Genomic DNA, 21,372 nt, shown 5'->3' with positions numbered 1-21,372 from the left:
TGCCGTATCCAGATACCGACATTCTATCCGTACGCAGCGTCCCTATTTGGCCAGTTTAGGTCACGTGACAAGTCAGTCATTGGCCAGTTTAGGTTGCATGACTAAGACTAAACCTAATCGTAAACCTAACCCTAACTCTAACCCTAAAAATTGTTGCGATATTGGGTTATAACCTAACCCTAACCCTAGCACTAACCCTAACCCTAAGATACTCCGTACTTCTACTTCGGTAAAAGTACCAATAGTACCGGGGGTTGTCCGCACGGCAACCGTACAAATAGACACTTTCATAAAAGTATGAATGATCTGCGCTGATATTGTATCGATATTGCTAATGTGAAATTCTCAAGGCAGCAATATGAGTAGTATTATTGTATTGTAAGTAAGTCACCCCTGACATTTATGTTGACTATGTATCTGAACTTTTACCCATATTTAACATGGTATCTATGATCAGCTTTTTGAAGCTAATGGCGATCAAAGTAAGAGAACAAAAACATCAAAAAAAAATATATCATACTGGTCAGAGAAGAGACTTCGCATACTGTATATTATACAGCAGTGTTTCTCAAATGGGGATACGTGTACCCCTAAGGGTATGCGATGGCTCAAAAAGGGGTACTTAAGAGAGAGTGGAAATTAAAACATTTAATAAGTGAATAAAATGTAAAAAATATGGGGTTTTATGTTTATTTTTAGTTAAAAGTTATAATCATATTAATGATGATGGAAATGATCTTGATTAGAACACAAACTGAAAATAAAAGAGGCAGTCTTGGTCCAACACCAGGCAGGAGATGACCGGAAATGATCAAAACTATAGAAATAAATCTGATTAGGAGGCACTAAATACTGTTTCAACTTATTGACAAAATTAGATTCTTTAAAACATGTCTTACATCACTCATTCATTCCATCATTATGATGTAAAGTTGTTTTTCACAGTATTCTGAGCAAAATGTTGTAGTCGGACAAAAGAAGGAGGTTCTTGGATTCAGAAATAGGAGAAAGGGGGTACTTGAGCCAATAAGGTTTGAGAACCAATATTATACAGTAGTAATAACATCAGGGCCTGACCTCTGAGATGCCACTACTGTACTTTAAATATTGTAAAAAAATAAAAATGATTATTATTTTTTTTTAATTACTTATCTGAAATATGTGATTGAATGTGAATTTTTTAGATTTTTCAATACAGGTTCTATGAATTTTCTTGAAAATTTTCTTGAAGAAAACAACAACAAAAAAATTGTTTTCCGAACATATATAAACAGAATTTTATTTGGGAAACACTGGTCAAAAGCAATATATCTGATAAAAAGTTAATGTGCAAAAAAAAAATAAATAAATAAAAAAAAAGTCCATGTATTAAATGAAGTCAACTTTCCCTACACTTTGAATCGATTTGACTTGTTATTTGTGTTTTAAAATAATCAGTTTGTACATTTTAATCACTCTTTCTTGTAATTAAGGAAGCAGATATAATAGCGAGTGATGGGACATCAACACGCTGACATTTAATACAGATGTGGCTCTATGTATCTTGTTGTCCTCTCTGACAGCCATGTTTTCCACCCAGATGTTCAGCCAATGACGCGCTGCTCCCGTTCACAGAGGCGGAGGAGGAATGGAGATGCTTCACTGTGGCTGTCACAGCCAGCCTCTTATAGATAAACTCCATGATTAAATGTGAGCTTTTCCCGACGACCACGACCACCATGACCGCAGCAGCCGTCGCCGTGTGGCTGAGTACGGGTATGTAACGGCTGAAACCGTGAATATGCGGGGGAATGTGAGTGTATGCTAGTGGGGCTAACCAGTTAGCTCAGCTGCACTGCTCATTTTTTCCAACAGGCTCGAAAATGGCTACCAAGTGACAGCTGTACCGTTATATGCCTCTGGGTTACCCATCATTAGTTTATCTCCGCTTTACTTTTTACACAGACGGAGTTTGTTCTTTTTCATTCCATGTCAGAATAAAACACTGCGTTATTATAAAAAGTGAACAGGGAAAACCCCATATTATTCTACTTTGTGTTATGAATGACCTGTTAGATTAGCATGTAAACATTAATAGCTGCGCACATTTCTGTCATAACAGTCCAAGAAATCAAGGTTTTTACAGAGAAATTCAAAGAATTGTGCTGTCTTTAAAAAGACAAGTATGCATAAAAATAAATAAATACAAGTTTATATGTTTTGAGATAAAATTTTAAATTGTGTCTTGTGAAATGTAATTATTTTTATTTTTTATTTGGTGGGGGTTTATTTATTTATTATTTTTCTAAACAATGTTTTACCCTTTTTATATATATTTTCGCAGCTTATTTACCAATTTTAAATATATATATATATATATATATACAGTATATATATATATATATATATATAAGTTTTGCTTTAATTTCTGAAATCAAGTTTTTTCCAGAAAAAATCAAAACATTGTGCTGTCTTTAAAATAGAAGTATAAATACAAATAAATAAATATTTAGTTTTTATGTATATATAATGTTATATGTATACAAATTTAAATTGTGGCTTGTGATCTAAGAAATGTAATTATTTATTATTTATTTTATTTTATTTTATTTTATTTTATTTATTTTTTTGGGGGGGGGGTATTCATTCTTTGTTTTTCTTAATATGTTTCACTTTTTAAAATATTTTTACAGCCTGTTCTTTTTTTTCAGTATTAAGTAATGAAATTCAAAAACTTCAAAACCTTTTTTAACCAATATCTTTTTAATAGTTAAATATTGATAGACCAACACATAATAGAAAACTGAATATGGAAATTTAATTAAATGATTACACCAAAGATAGTGTTGTAAATTGATTCTAGAGCCTCCCAATTTTTCTTATAAAAATATATTTTTTTAATTTTCTGTTCATTGAACGTTTCTGTCAAATAACAGCTAAATACTCAATAAACCAAGGAAACCAATAAGCAGTTTAAAATGGTCAGATTGTAACATAAGTTGCTTGAAAAGATGTAGTTCCTGGATCACATACAATAGTAAGTTATTTTTGTGAATTATCACAAGTTGAGGTCTAATACATTTGCAAGTTAGGGGCCAAAGTAAAAAATAAATCAAATAATATCTCATGACATTGTTTTGAAATGCAGTTCTTGACAACGTTGTACCATAGCTTTATATTTCAACCAGCATCACTAACTAAAATCCGTCCATCCGTTTTCGAACCAGCTTGCTCCTTTTCAGGGTCACTAAAATGAATTAATAAATATATTCTTTTGAGTAAGTATGAGGCATATTTTTATTTATAAGGCGCTTTTCCCAGACAAAAATCACAAAGTGCTGTACAAAGCGAAGGTGAATTTAAAACCACAGGAGCAACATCATGAAAAGGATTTAAAACAACAGGAGAAACAACATAAAAGGATAACAAAAGTAAAAAACTCATTATAAGAGAGCTTTTCTGAAAAGCGACGTTTTCTAAAAGAGTCCCCACAGTCAAACTCATGGAGGGACATGTGCAAGTCATTCCAGAGTCTGGGGGCTACAACCTGGACTGCCAGGTCTCCCCGGGTTTCAAAATGAGTTTTAGGGATCTTTAGGGGACCCTGGCCTGAAGACCGAAGGTTGCGCCCTTAAGTGTAGCGGCACAACAAATCAGAGAGCTACTGAGGAGCAAGACCATGCAAAGCACGGAAAGTCAGGACTAAAATTTTAAACTCAATGCGAAATTTGACTGGAAGCCAATGAAGACTTGATAGAATGGGGGTAATGTGGGCTGTTCTGGGTGCACCGGTCAAAAGTCTGGCAGCAGCATTTTGTACAATCCGAAGTCTTTTTAGAGTCGACTTGTTGAAACAAGTGAAAACTGAATTACAATAATCAATGCGAGACAAGATGAACACGTGGATGATTATTTCGAGATCCGATTTAGACGACAAATTCCTCATTTTGGAGATAATTCTCAGGTGATAAAAACAGTTTTTGGTCAGTTGACGACAGTGACCTTCAAAAGACATTGACTGATCAAACACAACCCCAAGGTTATTGGGAGCAATGGTCAGTTTCCGTTTTGTTAGAATGTATTTGAAGGTAATTTGATGACAATCAGTTTTTGATGCAAGATACACATTCCAAGAACTCAGATTAAAAGTGAAACTCTGAGTCATTGAAGGAGCAATACAACTGAATATCATCTGCATAGAAATTATGACACACATTTCCAAAACCACGGATCAACCAACCAAGAGGTATCAGGTACATCAAAAACAAAACAGGTCCCAGAACAGAGCCCTGGGTCACTCCACGTGACTTTTGAGTAGGGATGTAACGATTAATCGTAAGGCAGTTAAAAATCGATTCATAGGTATCACGATTCACATCAATAATGTGAAAATTGAATGGCAGTACTTTTTTTAATCAGCAGAGGACGCTATCTAGAAGTGTTGGCGGCGGGCGTAATCTGCTAATACTTTCTTTCTGGCCGTCTTCTACTTTTAAACATGTTCATAAATGATTCCTTACCCCTTTAGCACCAAAAAATATCTGTAATATTACATGAATATCTGTAAAAGTCACGTTTTTCTATTAGTTCTGTCTGCTAGCATAGCATCTCTTCTTCACTGCTAGAATTTCTGCATGCCAACCGACCACTGGGTTACAAGCGCCCTCTGCTGGTCCAAACAAATATCTGACCTTAATACAGTAAAATGACTGGGTTTTTTTTCCATTTAATTGTCAAGGCACAAAATACATTTTCAGTTGAACTTTTAAAAAGACTATTATGCAGTTTTGCATTGTTTACTATAGAGCCACTCTAGAACCAGAATTCATTGTATTATTCCTTTATTTATTTCATTCAAGATTTATTTTTAGTTAAATTGTATTGTTTTGAATAGTTTATCAAGGATTCTTTTGACAATGAAAAATAAAAGGAAAACAGTATAGGAATATTTTTCTACAGTCCCATTTTGTAAAATAAATCGTGAGAGAATCGTATCATGAAACCAGTATTGTGAATCGAATCGTATCGGGAGTTGAGTGAATTATTACATCCCTACTTTTGAGTAATTAAGTTAATTGTAAAGTCCCTCGTGTTTGTTGTCAGTAATGCGATCATAAAGGAAACCTCTGCAATATAGTAAACATTCTTGATCTTCATTGCAAACGGATATATTCAAAGCATTTATCCAAATTTTCTTGCATTCAAAATCACCTTTTAAGGCGTCCCTCTCTCGGTTTGTAGGATGCAATGTTATGTAACATTGACGGTTCTGTAAAAAATGTCAAATCTTTTTTCTAACATGAGAGTAAAAAGTGTCTCTTCTACATGTGAGGTGATAATATCTATTAGAATGTTGTGTGTGCTTTTGAATAATCCCATATTTCTTGAAATTTGAATCACTTCCTCAAATCCTTAGACCAAAGTGCTGATTCAGCTACAGAGAGGGAGGGTAATCCCTGGCCAGATCTTCCATTGATATTATTAACCCTTGCCTGCTTCAAACTCTAAAGCTCCGATCATCGTCACATGGCAGGAAAACTGGATTAAAGGGTTATGAATGTAGGGGTGAGAGGGGATGTCCGCTGAAGAATGTTTGTCAATTGTCAACAGAATAGAATAGAATATAGTTTATTGCCATATGTACAAGTTAAAAAGAACAGGTACAATGGAATTCTTGTGCATGTCCCAGAGTCAGATTGAAAAAGAATAAAAACAACAATTACAAACAACATCAAATCAACCAAGACAATTGCAGGCGTTATTTTAATAATCTGAAGTGCACACATGGCAACTGTCTGAAAACTTCACAAACTTATGCTTTCATTCGATTAGAAATTATTACTCATTTTCAGTATCTCTAATGGAACTTTCTGATCACTATGCCACCCTATAAATAAAACTTATGTAACTATTTTCTGTTCCTTTTTTAAAGTTTTTCTCTGTGACATATTTCTGGTGTGGCACATTTAAAAAAAAATTAAGCTGCTGTTGAAAGATGGCAAACTTTATTCATGCTTTCTATTTGTGATTCAGTGATTTACATTGTGCATGCCCGTGATACAAAACAGAGCGTTTTATATGAGAGAAATGTCCACATGGCCTTCAAGCAGAGAGCAGCCCTTCACAAATATGGTGAGTGTGTGTGTGTGTGTGTGTGTGTGTGTGTGTGTGTGTGTGTGTGTGTGTGTGTGTGTGTGTGTGTGTGTGTGTGTGTGTGTGTGTGTGTGTGTGTGTGTGTGTGTGTGTAAAACACTCATGCTCATGTATGGACCTGCTCATGCTCCCTCTCCCTTTGTCGTAACATAGTGAAATTCTTAGCTGGTTCTCTATTAATACTGGCATAAATGTACAGTTCTTCATCTCCGCTGTCCCAAAAATGTAGCCCACTTTTGTTTTCTTACCCTGTAATTGTTACCTCATCTAAAAGACGTTCTAGCAAAAAGTTGAATTTAGCCTCATTAATTGTCAACTATAGAATAAAGTATGCAACTCACTTTTAAAGCTGAATAATCTTTCAAACTTAACTGATACACTAACCTTTATTAAGCTCTTGCAATGTTTACTGTGTGTCTTCCTGTATCCTTAAATCCAAATCTTTCTTGCCAGTGCAGCGACTTCACGTCTGTGCATACAACAAGGCTCCAAATCTTCACATACAGGATAGCAAAGCTTCTAAACAGTAGCAGTCCTTGTTGACTGAGCACAAAGGTAGCACATGCCTTCCTCCTGACTACATACACTTATAAACCAACGCAGCCTCAAATAATTGAAGACTACAGTCTGCTGGAGCCATTGATGATAAGGGTTTTTCTTTGGGTTGCCAATGGCATTCTAAACTAAGTCATCACTCCTTATGCTTTGGACTAAGGAAGCACAAAACCTTGGCTAACTATTTCCACCCCTCCTTACTTAAGACTTGTGATCGTCTACGAAGTCATCTAAACCATCTACGGTATTTTGGACTTTGTAAGGGTAGGACAGTTTTATTAATAATGATTTATAATACTTGTAAGCGTATGTCATTGTGTGTCTAATGCACTTTATTTTGTGTCCTCACTATCCATTTGGTAACCGTGCAGTGGACAGTTTAGTATTAACCTGTAATCAGTGATGTATTATGTAAAGTGGGAGCCCTGCAGTCTATTATCTAGAGGAGGCCTCGAACTAACTCATCCTGCTTCAAATAAGGAGATCTGATGCTATTAGCAGATTCTCAGTGCAGCTTAGCCAGTGATCTTTACTTACACCTGCTGCTCTTTAAAAGCTAACACCTGCGTCACAACGCCATCTCAGGAGCATGCAATATTAATAACAGATATCAGTCAGAATAAAATGAATGTCGAATTATACAGGCCTGCATCTAAAATCTTTAATATAAGCACTTTGATACAATTTGGATTTACTGTGGTTATTTTTCAGTGTGTCAATGTAACTCATCGATTAATGATAAATAGGTCAGTTTTTCTCTTGTCTACTGTTGTTGACTATTGTTCTCTGAGTAAAATCATCAGTTGATCAAAGCCTTTTCTGACATTCCACACTACAAAATAAATAATAAAAGTATGTATAATTTGTACTGATATCATATCCGATTGATATTGTTGGGCCCTATAAAATCCATTACATTTTTTTTCAAATTCTGTTTTATTTTTTTTCCAAATTCCGTTATTTTTTTTTCGAAATATTAATCTTTTTTTTTTACAGAAAAACATTCGTTTTTAACTCCTGTGAGGAATCAAAATAAATACAAATGAAAAATAAAACCTCAATTTCTAAGATTTCAGAAACAAGTGGAGTGTCACAGACACATTAAAGTTAAGCGAGAACTGGTGGCTTTGTATTTTGCAGTGACCGATGAGTTGCATAGTTTTTTATTGGCAGTTTAGACAAATGTTTTTCGGTGGTTTAGATGATGTTTGAAACAGCCAGGACGGGAGGGGGGCGGGCGGTGCACCCAAATGAGCAGTCCCCGGAAACATTTCCCCATAAAAAAAAAACATTCTTTCCCTCACGGTGATGGCGTTTTATTCACATTCTGTCAATTTCCGCGTTCAACAGTGGAATTCTGTTTTCATTGGTTGATTCCGTGATTCCGGTTACATGGAAATTATAGGGCCCTAATATTGGTATTGGCTAATAGTCAACAATGCAATATCGGCATTGTATCTGGAGAAAAAGTTGTATCGGAACACTTCTAATAACATGAAAGCCTTTATAACACCTTGACTAGCTGAGTAATGAAGTTGTCTTGTGTTGTGTGGATTTAATAAGGCCTTTAGAGTGGTTGATATTATGAGGTAAGGGTTTGTGCATCCAAAGCAGGAAACTGAACCAGGTTCTCGGGATATCCTGGACTCAAGGCCCATTAAGGCAGGAGCTGCAGCAAGAAGTGACTTGTGGATTAGTAACGGTCAGATGGTTCCTTGAGAGCTGTGGTGAATATAACCTCAAACTAATTTTGTGGAGGCTAAATGCGATTGATAAATCCTTGCCGTGACCGAGCCTCTGGGGACATTGATTGGACATATGGCCAGGTCAGGATCTCTCTCATTGACTCTTAGTTTAACGTGCACATGGGACTGTGGGATCTTTAAAACATTACACCTCCGACGGCTCATCTGTTTAGTTTAGATTCAAATTTGACAGATATTTTTCATCACAATCTGCAGTCTACTGTGTCATAAGATGTGCTCAGCCTCGCAACAGATAAGAAACACCTTAGCCTGGGATTTTAAAAGTTTTAAAAGGTGCGGCTATTTATCTCTGTAGTGAAAAGTAAACCTATGCTTCATTATAGGCTGAAGTGAAGAAGCTGTATGCATACAAATACTAAAAACAGTCATGTCTGCCATGTTAATGCTAACAAGAGGAACAAAGAATGTGATAATAGTGTTTTTTTAATGGATTTTAAAAAGTGTCAGACACAGCAATCCCAGACTAAATACGGTAAGCATTTAGAGATGGGTCAGAGAAGTCTGTTCTCCATCTTTGCACCCTCTCTCTCTCTCTCTCTCCCACACTTGTTCTCAATCTCCCGTGGTGATTAAAATTAAGTTCCCACCCACTGTGGGGGAAAGAGGGGGGAAAATGGTGTGAAAAATGTGGTGGCGGAACACTGTGAGGTTTGAAAACGGGAAAGTTAATAAAGATAAGAAGCAAGGTAATAAAAAAGAAAGAGAAAGATACAAAAGCAGACATAGGAAGGTGAACAGCTCTGTGTGTATACGCAGCCATTGGTGCCAAATGAAGACTAATGTTTGTGTTGCTAATGGAGTAGGCTAATCAGAATGCATAATGGAGACGGAGCAGGCGCAGGGTGTAGAAAGCCGAGTACATTTTGAACGACTCTCACTCAGCACAGTGGATTATTATGGTTAGTACTTTGGCCTCACATCAGAACGCTGATGCCTTTTAAAAGGCAGGTGTGAAGCTGAGCTGAATGGAACTTTTCTGTGAGTGTTTGGAAGGTGAGACTTTTTCGCTGGATACAGTGGTTCAACTAATAAAACATGTATGATAGAGACATTGGCGATAGGTCGCCAAAAATGGAGAAGAAAGCAGAGAATTTGCTGTACAATTCCACGTTTTTAAAGAGCTTAAAAGAAGCTGCCAATCTTTCATTTTTACTTGATTGTTTCTATAAAAAAAACTTGTGGGTTTCTTGCAACGCTTACTTGTCCTTAATACACTCCTGCTTGCAGTTTTTACTTAAATAACAATGAAGTAGCTCATAAACTGTACAAAATTTCCTTTCTAATGCTCAGTGTTCATTTTTATATGAAAAATCTAAGCAAATTGATTTTTTTTAATCTCATTGTCTTTAAATGCTTTTTTTAGTGGTCACCATCTTGTCAAGGTCGCACGCCGACCTTAATGTCTACCCATCGGCAGGAGTGCTTTTTGTCCATGTTTTGGAGAGAGAGTACTTCAAAGGAGAGTTTCCACCGTATCCAAAGTCAGGTATATCACCACCACCTTCACATTTTCTTCATGTTCAATCCCAGTCTATACCAGTCTATGTGTTGAAGTGTCCTTGGGCAAGACACTGAACCCTAAGTTGCTCCAAGTGGTCGATTCCATTGGTGTGTGAATGGGTGAATGTGCTGATATTGTAAAACGCTTTGAGACTACTTCAGTGTAGGAATAAAGCGCTATATAAATCAAGTCCATTTACCTTATTACAGCTGAGAGGCTCCATTAACTTATGATAAAATCAAAGGTAAAAGTAACAGATTACAAGTACTGACGTTACTGTAATTGAGTTGTTTTTATGGGTACTTGTACTTTTTTGAGTATATTTCTGAATCAGTAATTTTACTTGCACTTAAGTACATTTGAAAAGAAGTCAAGTACTTTGTTACATTTATATACCCAACCGTTACTGAGTAAATTGTAATTTTTTGTGAATATTTTTTTATTTCTGTTTCATGGTCTCTTGAAGGAACATTGAACAAAATCCATGTGTTCTTAGTGGAGCCATTTCTGATCAACACCCAGCTAATTTCTTGGGTTCAGGTTGTGGTGTCTACCTATTATGTTGTTATCCCCATGAGTTAATAAATGTAGCTATACTTAGAGCCTGATATTTTTATTTATTTATTTTGAATTAAATTAATTGGTGTTATACTAATTAAAAAACAATTGTACATTTTGAAAGTAACTAGTAACTTTTAATTTGAGGACTTTGAGCTACTTTTTACTTGTACTTGATTATTATATGACTTACTTGTACTTGTACTTGAGTACAATTTCAATCAAGTAACAGTACTTCTACTTGAGTACTGATATATCAGTACTCTTAGGATGAAACTATCTCCTGACTGAAGCGGCTCTTTTTTCTTCAGGCGATGCCAGCAACGACCCGATCACGTTCAACACCAACCTGATGGGTTACCCCGATAGGCCTGGATGGCTGCGCTACATTCAGAGGACGCCACATAGCGATGGCGTGCTTTACGGTTCCCCGACTGCAGAGCATGTTGGGAAGTCCACTGTGATTGAGGTGGGCGACTGATCAGAATGAAAATGGAACATTATATTTGAAAGTTAATACACAGTAAATAGGGAAATATGAAAAGTTGCATTTTTCCATTTTTCAGCAGAGAGCAGAGGCATTGTTCGTATTTACTAGAAGTGTACTAACATATCGAGGCTAAAGTCTTAAGCCTTGAATTCCATTATGTTTAGCTATGCTTGCTTTGTTTCTCATAAGCTACTGTAGAGTTTTTCCCATAAGGCTTAGCTTGTCCACAGGCACAGGATCCTGTCTGTGTATGGGACGTGTGTTATGTATCTCGCTCAGCCTTGTCAGTCCTGCTTCCATATAAGCTGCACTGATCTGGGCTTAAACTTTCACCCCTGTGTGTCGCAGATTACCGCCTACAACAGACGCTCGTTTGAGACGGCACGCCACAACTTGGTCATAAACATCATGGCCACGGAAGGTGAGATGCTCCTGTATGTTTAATAGCCAATGGCACATTTGGTTTACTAATCATCCATTCATCTTCTACTCTACCCTGTTTATGGTTGTAAGGTACTGAAGCCTATCCCACTTACTCTGTCTTTAATGGCTTAACGGGGAACTTGGTTACGGCGGCGTATTAGGGCCACTTTAAAATAGAATAAAAATCTGGGCACTACGAGATTAAAATTGTATTATTTTGAGAATGAAGTTGTAATTTTATAAGAATAAAGTCATATTTTAATAAAGTCATATTACTTCAAGATTAAAGTCATATTATTTCAGGATTAAAGTTGTAATATTTTGGGAATAAAGTTGTGATTTTATGAGAGTAACATTAAAATACAAAAAGGATCTTGTCTGTGTTGTGGTCACTCGTGCTTTACGTTGTTAGGTTTTACACATGTTGAAATACTGAGCGTTTTGGCCCATCATCACCACACTGTTTTCAGGTAAAGCTGGGGTAGGCGATTTTCTCCGGATACACTTTTTAAGTTTTTGGTTGAAATTGTCTTTGTGCCCTGACAGAAATTAAGATCTTATGTGCTCTGAAAAAGGAATGAAGAAAATATGTCATCTGGAGCAGCTGTAAACCTGTAATAACTTCGACCAATGGAAAAAAATGAACCCTTTTTGTAACCAATCACGTCTCTCTGTCTCCCTGCTTGTTCTCGATCCCTCACATGCTCAACAACAAACAAAGTTTCTACACAATAAAAGCGATGAGCTGAGCTCCTCTTCTGTAGCAGCTGTGCACATGTGAGTGAGACGGAGCACAGATGGGAGGGGGTTAAGGCGGAGCCATCGTGGAAGCTACATTCAATGTAGTCAAATGGGGGTACGCAATGGCACCACAGGGAGTACTTGAGAGAGTGAAAAATTAGCAAATGAAAGCATTAAAGTATGGGATTTTATAATGTTTATTTAAAAAAATGATAATCATAATAATGCTAATGGAAATTATCTATACAAGAGTCAGTCTTGGTCCCACACCAGGCAGAAGATAACCGGAAATGGTAAAAAAAAAAAAAAAAAGACAGACAAATAGATCTATTAATGAGACACTAAATACTGTTTCATTTCACTTATTTACAAAGTTACATTCTTTAAAATGTAATGTTTTTAAAATTCAATCGATCATTATGCTCTATAATTGTTTTTTTTTTATAGTATTCTAAGCAAAATGTTGTTGTTGGGCAAAGGGGTTACTTGGATTCTACATAAGATAAAAGGGGTGCTTAGGCTAAAGAACCACTGATTTACATGACACAGAATGTGTTTTAAAACGATACGTAAAAACATTCCTACTTCGACTTACAGTGTCTCTTTTATTTCCTTCTGGTTAAAGTCACAACTGGGATCTAATTGTATTTAATTGGCTTATCAAACCAGTCTCATTATGCAATCTACAATGTGATACAAGCTAGTGGAACAGCCTGCAGCTGTTGCTAGCACTAAAATGAGATCATTCCAACTATTTTATAATGTCGTTTGTCATCTGGCCCCAGAAGGAAGATAAATCATAACAATGTGGCATCGACGCACCAGCCAGGCTGACACAGCAGTAATAATAAAGTGGTAATAACGCTCTATCACTCCTTCCCCTTTAGGTGTCTGGATACTCAGCTTTACTCCTTTCTGTATAGATGCTCCATCATACTTGTAAATCACTTTTTTTCGTTTTGGTCACACAGAGTTTCCGCTGCCTTACCAAGCTGAGTTCTACATCAGAAACATGAACGTGGAGGAGATGCTGGCCAGCGAGGTGCTCGGTGACTTCCTCGGGGCTGTGAAGAACGTATGGCAGCCGGAGCGTCTCAACGCCATCAACATCACCTCTGCCCTGGACCGCGGAGGCAGAGTTCCCCTTCCCATCAACGACCTGAAGGAAGGGTGAGGGCTCGAAAGACTTGTTGACTCTCACAAAACTGTGATTGGTTTAATAGCTGGATAATTAACCTCTTAAGCCATCAAATCACAAACCCATAACAAATAATGTTTTTCTAAGCTTCTACATGACCTACATGGCTATCTTTTGTTCAGATTGAAGTAGGACCCTTAGTGGTTTCAGATGATGTGAAATTTTGGAAATGTATGATACTGAGTGACAACAAATCATGTTTTAAATACAGAAATTTGTAGTCCGCCGTATAAAACGATAGATTTAGATTCAATATAAAGCCAATTCTCATTAGGGAAGGCTAAAAAGGCAGAAATAATTAAACTAATATATGGACATCAACTGCAGCAAGTTTAGTGATGATAATAAACAAAAAGGCCAAAGATACACGTTTTTGTACAAAAAAGTTCAGGCGAAAGTCCACTTTGCCACTACTGTGCAAAAGTTCTCCACAAGTTTGGAAACAAGTGTGTAACTGTAATATGTCAGTCAAATTGATTCCAATCATTATTAGTCTTATGTTTGACCACTAGGTGTTGCAATTTGGCTTTAAATAAACATGTCCATTCCACTCTTTGATGCTGTTACACATGGGTGTTATTCAGCAATGCTTTGACCAATCAGAATGCTTGACACCGCGATGCAAAGCTCAGAGCCTGTAGAAATTGGTGACATCAAACACTTTGGGACCAGGCTTTAGGCCTTGCCAATCAGAGCTGGATAAAGGAGAGACCGGCCATTTTACGCACAAGCGCTATGCGGGTCCGATGGGGTTGAAGAGGTTAACACGCTCCAGGAAGTGCATAAAGATTCATAACGTATGAAAATGTACACGAGGAAGCCTCTCTCCATTTCAATCAAACAATTTGCTTCTATTTTTTAGCCCACTCACATTAGACTTTATATAATTGGGACCTTGGGAATCTTGTTTCGCTCTCAGTCTGATGAATACACTCAGCTCTCACCACTCACAGGCACAGTGGGTTAGAGAATAGCTCACAAGAAGTGCCGTGAAGTGCATCAAACATGAAGGCGTTTGACAAGGTGAAAGTGCTCTTCTCTTCTTTTCTCTTCAGCGTTTATGTGATGGTTGGCGCTGACGTTTCTTTCTCCTCGTGCCTACGGGAGGTGGAAAATCCACATAATCAGCTGCGATGCAGCCAGGAGATGGAGCCTGTCATCAGCTGTGACAAGAAGTTCAGAGCTCAGTTTCACATTGACTGGTGTAAAATCTCCTTGGTATGAAGGCTTGTCCAGATTAGGGCTGGGCAATATATCGTGATTCAAGATATATCGAGTTTTCTATTTTGGCGTTATAGAAAATGACTTTAAGTTGTTTTTATTTATACAATCACACAGTACAAATCACATCATACAAGTATTTAATATTATTCATAAAGTACAGAGTGTCCTTTAAAATTTTTCCATATTTCGGAGATATATATTTTATAGCTTATTTAGCTTATTTTAGCTTTTAAAATATTCGTTTTAGGAGTTCCTGTTTTCGTTGCTTTTCAGATCATCATGAAAAGCACGGATTTCTGAAAAGATGGATTTCTGAGTGTGTCCTCACCCTACAGAACTCACTCACACGTGCTGTCCCTTATAGGAGAAAAAGCCAAAAGTAGCACTAATAGCAATAATAGATTCAGATTCAGATTTGCTTTATTGTCATTGTAACAAGTACAACGAAAAGTAAGGTGCAGGCCATTCAGTACAAAAAGACAACAACATATATAAGAAATATGAAATATATAAAAACTTGGATATAATAAAAACACAATACGACGAGATGAAATAAAATTAAATAGTCTAAAACACAAGATTGAAAAAAGGTAAGTACATGAGGTGCAGAGAAGCTGTAGTGCGTATATGCATTGCGGGATGGATATAACAGGTAGAATCAGTTGTATCAGTATATTGCACGTAATAGAAGCAATAATTGTGCCTGTGTGGCATTTTTCATCAGCAAATTTAACCCAGAATTTTCTCTCTGTTTAGACTTAATTGAGATGAAATTATCAAGATTAATATCATAAATTACCATTTTGAGAAAAAATATTGAGATATGAGTTTTGGTGCATATCGCCCAGCCCTAGTCCAGCTGTTTGATGAATCAGATTGACCACAGATGCTTCTATTGATTCTGAGTTGTTGCTCATTTATTTCTTTAGGTTGACATCAACAAAGTAGTTCCGGTTTATGTTACACGTCCCGACCCTGGTTCAGGAGTACTGCCTGAAATAGGAGAATACAACCCTCCACCTGAGTCTTTGAAGAGCCGGGACTACTTTTCTGACTTCATCGTCACTCTGGCTGTTCCCGCCGCTGTGGCATGTGTGCTTTTCTTCATCCTCGGGTACACCATGTGCTGCAGACGGGAAGGGGTGTAAGTGTGCTCATGGATATGTTGATTAAACCCTGAGACAGAGGAAACTAGAACCTGAGCAAGTGACTAGAACATAAAAAAAGGATGGTGGCAAATCTGGACTGGAGCTGCAGCTACTCATTCTTTTCATTCATGTCATAATGTTTACATAAGTCATTCATTCACCCATTCATTATTTAGTAGCCTAGGAGAGAGTTTCACACCATCTTCTTCTTTAATCAGCAATCCATTCATGTTTTTAGATGCAGCGTCTTTTTACACTAATGTTAGTATTTAATTCATCCATTTTGTTTTGTTTCTAGGAAAAAAAGAAACATGCAAACACCAGAGTAAGTGTTTTCTCTCTCCTCTGTTCTTTCTTTTGCCTTTCTCAGCTCACTATCTTTAGTTGGCAGTTTGTTCTTTTATGTTGTCATTGACGGCTGTTTCATACCCATTCATATGCTCATATAAGTGTTGACATCCATTCATCCAGGGGGCTGCTGGAAAAACTAATGGGTTATTCTACATTTCAACAAATGTCCCACGCACTTAGGTCTAAATAATTCTGAAATTTTTACTAATTGTTACGTGAATATTCAATAGGCACACTGTAACTTTTTAGTTTGATAGGATGAACACTTCTTAAGATACAGACAATTTAGTTAGGGGGGAACTGTTCACGTCACTAATGATGAGTCAGATATATGTATTGGTTCTTGGCTGACATTCTCTTGAAACATAACAACAAAAGAGAGACATTCTCTCTTTTTTACTACTTTCATTAGTTCATAACTGCATGTGGGAATGTAAGAAAAAAATGTGTTCTCTGTTTTAATTTATAGTAAAAAGATTGCTCTTTTCTGAGATGTAAAACTTATTTTTATTTTGGACCCCAAAATTTGGAGTTATTTCACCACTTGTAAATATTGGGAGCATTGTAGCTTGCCTCTGTGTCTTATATTAATTTATAGTTTATTAGTTTTTCATTAGTAACCTAAAAATATTTTAACAAAAACATTGCTTACTTTGCACATTACTTTTTTTACTATAGCCTTACCTCTCTTTCGAGGCGTTAGAAAATTTTTTGCCCTTTTTTATGCCTTACTATAGGCCGTACCTCCGTTTCGAGGCGTTTGAAATTTTTTTTCGCCCCTTTTTTTTTGCTTTACTATAGCCTTACCTTTTTTTCGCCCTTTTTTATGCCTTGCTATAGCCTTACCTTTGTTTTGAGGTGTTTGAAAATTTTCACCCTTTTTTCATTGCCTTACTATAGTCTTACTTTTTTTTGCTCGTTTTTACGCCTTTACTATAGCCTTACTGCCGTTTCGAGGCGTTTGAAATTTTTTTCGCCCTTTTAATGCCTTACGATAGCCTTACCTATTTTTTTCGCCCTTTTTTATGCCTTACTATAGCCTTACCTTTTTTTTTGCCCTCTTTTTTTGCCTTACTATAGCCATACCTCCGTTTTCGAAGGACATTTTAATTTTTTTTGCCCTTTTTAATGTCTTTCTATTAGCCTACCTTTTTTTCTCTTGTTTATGCCTTACGATAGCCTTACCTTTGTTTCGAGGCGTTTTGAATGTTTTTTCGCCCCTTTTTTTTGCCTTACTATAGCCTTACTTTTTTTCGCCCCTTTTTATGCCTCTACTATAGCCTTACCTTTTTTTTCGCCTTTTTTATGCCTTACTATAGCCTTACCTTTTTGCCTTTTTTTGCCTTATTATAGCATTATCTCTGTTTGGAGGCGTTTTGAAATTTTTCGCCCCTTTTTCATGCCTTATTATAGCTTTATCTTTTTTTGCCTTTTTTGCCTTACTATAGCCTTACCCTACGTTTCTGAAGCATTTGAACATTTTTCGCCCTTTTGTATGCTCTTATAGCCTTACCTTTTTTTCTCTTGTTTATGCCTTTACGATAGCCTCACCTTGGTTTTCGAAGCGTTTGAAATGTTTTCGCCCCTTTTTTTTTGCCTTTTTATAGCCTGACCTCCATTTCGAGGCGTTTGAAATTTTCTCACCTTTTGTATGCCTTACTTTAGCCTTACCTTTTTTTCGCTCTTTTTTTTGCCTTACTATAGCCTTACCTCCGTTTCGAGGCGTTTTCAAATTTTTCGCCCCTCTTTTTTTGCCTTACTATAGCCTTACCTTTTTTTCGGCCGTTTTTTTTGCTTTACTATAGGCTTATTTTTTTTTCGCCCTTTTTTATGCCTTACTATAGCGTTACCTCCGTTTTCGAGTCATTTCAATTTTTTCCCACTTTTTTTTGCCTTACTATAGTCTTACCTTTTTTTCGCTCTTTTTAATGCCTTACTATAGCCTTACTTATTTTTCGCCCTTTTCTTTGCCTACGATAACCTTTTTTAACTTTTTTTTTTTTTATTGCCTTTACTGAGGCCTTACCTTTTTTTTCGCCACTTTTTAACACCTTACTATAGTCTTTCCTTTTTTTCGCCCGTTTTTTTGCCTTACTTTAGCCATACCTCCGTTTCGAGGCCTTTTTTTTTTTTTTTTTTCGCCCTTTTTTAATGTCTTACTATAGCCTTACCTTTTTCTCTCTTTTTTTTTGCCTTACTGTAGCCTTACCTATTTTTCGCCCTTTTTATGCCTTACTATAGCCTTTACTTTTTTTTGCCCATTTTTTTTTTGCCCTTTTTTTATGCCTTACTATAGCCTTACCTTTTTTTTGCGCATTTTTATGTTTTACGATAGTCTAACTTCCATTTCAAGGTGTTTGAGAATTTTTCGCCCTTTTTTTTTGCCTTACTATAGCCTTAACTCCTTTTCGAGGCGTTTGAAAATTTGTCACCCTTTTTTATGCCTTACTATCGCCTTTCCTCCGTTTCGAGGCATTTGAAAATTTTTCATCCTTTTTTATGCCTTACTATAGCCCTATCTTTTTTTTGCTCGTTTTTATGCCTTTCTTTAGCCTTACCTTTTTTTTCCGCCCTTTTTTATGCCTTACATTTTTTCGCCCTTTTTTTGCCTTATTATAGCCTTACCACTGTTTCGAGGCGTTTGAAATTTTTCGCGCTTTTTTTTATGCCCTTACTATAGCCTTACCTCCGTTTCGAGGCATTTTGAACATTTTTCGCCTTTTTTTTATGCCTCTACTATAGCCTTACCTTTTTTTCGGCCGTTTTTTTTTGCCTTACTATAGGCTTACCTTTTTTTTCGCCCCTTTTTTATTGCCTTACTATAGCGTTACCTCCGTTTCGAGGCATTTCAATTTTTTCCCCCTTTTTTGCCCTTACTATAGTCTTACCTTTTTTTTCGCTCTTTTAATGCCTTACTATAGCCTACTATTTTTAGCCCTTTTCTTTGCCTTACGATAACTTTTTTTTAACTTTTTTTTTTTTTTTATGCCTTACTGAGGCCTTACCTTTTTTTTCGCCCCTTTTTAACACCTTACTATAGTCTTACCTTTTTTTCGCCCGTTTTTATGCCTTACGATAGTCTACCCTTTTTTTTGCCCTTTGTATGCCTACTATAGCCTTACCTCTGTTTCGAGGCATTTTGAAAATTTTTCGCCCTTTTTTATGACTTACTATAGCCTTACCCTCTGTTTCGAGGCGTTTCTATTTTTTTTTCCCCCTTTTTTGCCTTACTATAGCCTTATTTTTTTTTTCGCCCTTTTTAATGCCTTTACTATAGCCCTTACTTATTTTCGCCCTTTTCTATGTCTTACTATAGCCCTTACCTTTTTTTTTGCCCATTTTTTTTTTTACCCTTTTTATGCCTTACTATAGCTTACTTCAATTTGAGGTGTTTTGAATGTTTTTCGCACGTTTTGCTTTTTTTTTTTTTTGCCTTACTATAGCCTTACTTCCGTTTTGAAGTGTTTGAAAAATTTCTCCTTTTTTTTCCTTTTTTTGCCCTTACTATAGCCTTATTTTTTTTTCGCCCTTTTTAATGCCTTACTATAGCCTTACTTATTTTTTGCCCTTTTCTATGCCTTACTATAGCCTACCTTTTTTTTGCCCATTTTTTTTTTTGCCCTTTTTTTGCCTTACTATAGCCTACTTCCGTTTTGAAGTGTTTGAAAAAATTTCTCCTTTTTTTCCTTTTTTTTGCCTTACTATCACCCTTACTTCTGTTTTGAAGTGTTTGAAAAAATTTCTCCTTTTTTTCTTTTTTTTTGCCTTACTATAGCCTTACCTCCGTTTTGAGGTGTTTGAAATTTTTTCGTCCATTTTTATGCCTTACCTTAGCCTTACTTCCATTTTGAGGTGTTTGGAAATTTTTTTCTCCCGTTTTTATGCCTTACTATAGCCTTACGTCCGTTTTGAGGGTTGTTTTAGAAAATTTTTTTTTCCGTTTTTGTCCCTTGCTATAGCCTTCCCTCCATTATTAGGTGTTGAATTTTTTTTTTCCCATTTTTATGCCTTACTATAGTCTTACCTCCGATACTAGGTGTTTTAAACTTTTTTTCCCGTTTTTATGCCTTACTATAGCCTTACCTCCGTGATGAGGTGTTTGAAATTTCTTCGCCTTTTTTATGCCTTACAATAGCCTTACTTCCGTTTTTGAGGTTGTTTGAAATTTCTTCGCCTCTTTTTTATGCCTTACAATAGCCTTACTTCCGTTTTGAGGTGTTTGAAATTTTTTCTCACGTTTTTATGCCTTACTATATAGCCCTTACCTCCGATACTGAAATTTTTTTTCCCATTTTTATCCCTTACTATAGCCTTCCTTCCGTTAATAGGTGTTTGAAACTTTTTTCCCGTTTTTATGCCTTACTATAGCCTTACCTCCGTAATGAAGTGTTTGAAAATTTTTTGCTCATATTTATGCCTTACTATAACCTTACCTCCGTGTGTTGAGGTGTTTGAAATTTCTTCGCCTTTTTTATGCCTTACTATAGCCTTACTTCCATTTTGAGGTGTTTGAAATTTTTTTCTCCCGTTTTTATGTCTTACTATAGCCTTTCTTCCGATTTGAGGTGTTTGAAAATTTTTCGCTCCTTTTTATGCCTTACTTGGCCTTTCTTTCGTTTTTGAGGTGTTTGAAAATTTTTCACCCGTTTTCATGCCTTACTTAGCCTTTCTTCCGTTTTGAGGTGTTTGAAAATTTTTCACCTGTTTTTATGCCTTACTATAGCCTACTTCCAATTTGAGGTGGTTGAAATTTTTTTTTCTCATTTTTATGCCTTACTATAGCCTTACTTCTGTTTTAAGGTGTTTAAAAAAAAAATTCCCTGTTTTGCTTTTTTTTTGCCTTATTATAGCCTCACCTCTGTTTTGAGGTGTTTGAAATTTTTTCCTCCGTTTTTATGCCTTACCTTAGCCTTACTTCCGTTTTGAGGTTGTTTGAAAATTTTTCTCCCGTTTTTATGTCTTACTATAGCCTTACTTCCATTTTGAGGTGTTTGAAATTGTTTCGCCTTTTTTTATGTCTTACTATAGCCTTACGTCTGTTTTGAGGTGTTTGGAAATTTTTCGCCCGTTTTGATTTTTTTTTTTTGCCTTACTATAGCCTTACTTCTGTTTTGAGGTGTTTTAAGCTTTTTTTTCCCGTTTTTTATGCCTTACTATAGCCTTACCTCCGTGATGAGGTGTTTGAAATTTCTTCGCCTTTTTTTTGCCTTACTATCGCCTTACTTCCGTTTTGAAGTGTTTTGAAAAATTTTTTCCTTTTTTTCTTTTTTTTGCCTTACTTTAGC

The 21,372-nt window shown here is 36.2% G+C and overlaps 1 protein-coding gene across 4 annotated transcripts in view; it reads left to right on the top strand.

The window, feature by feature from the left end:
• The first annotated feature begins 1,568 nt into the window (after positions 1-1,568).
• Positions 1,569-21,372, top strand: part of sgce (sarcoglycan, epsilon) — a 30,934-nt gene continuing 11,130 nt past the window's right edge. For 2 of the 4 annotated variants that reach the window (XM_028460783.1, XM_028460780.1), the window contains exons 1-9: positions 1,569-1,755; positions 6,013-6,111; positions 9,817-9,939; positions 10,824-10,981; positions 11,351-11,423; positions 13,138-13,336; positions 14,420-14,582; positions 15,518-15,732; positions 16,035-16,061. In XM_028460783.1, the coding sequence (XP_028316584.1) occupies positions 1,680-1,755; positions 6,013-6,111; positions 9,817-9,939; positions 10,824-10,981; positions 11,351-11,423; positions 13,138-13,336; positions 14,420-14,582; positions 15,518-15,732; positions 16,035-16,061 (1,133 nt within the window). In that variant the 5' untranslated portion in view covers positions 1,569-1,679. The remainder of the gene's footprint in view (positions 1,756-6,012; positions 6,112-9,816; positions 9,940-10,823; positions 10,982-11,350; positions 11,424-13,137; positions 13,337-14,419; positions 14,583-15,517; positions 15,733-16,034; positions 16,062-21,372) is intronic. The other 2 variants (XM_028460781.1, XM_028460784.1) reach the window with 2 other exon arrangements.

The sequence above is a fragment of the Gouania willdenowi genome, chromosome 11 (assembly GCF_900634775.1).
Source record: "Gouania willdenowi chromosome 11, fGouWil2.1, whole genome shotgun sequence".
Taxonomy (NCBI): domain Eukaryota; kingdom Metazoa; phylum Chordata; class Actinopteri; order Blenniiformes; family Gobiesocidae; genus Gouania; species Gouania willdenowi.
Note: the sequence above shows the minus strand (reverse complement) of the source record. Positions and strands in the feature narration are given on the sequence as shown.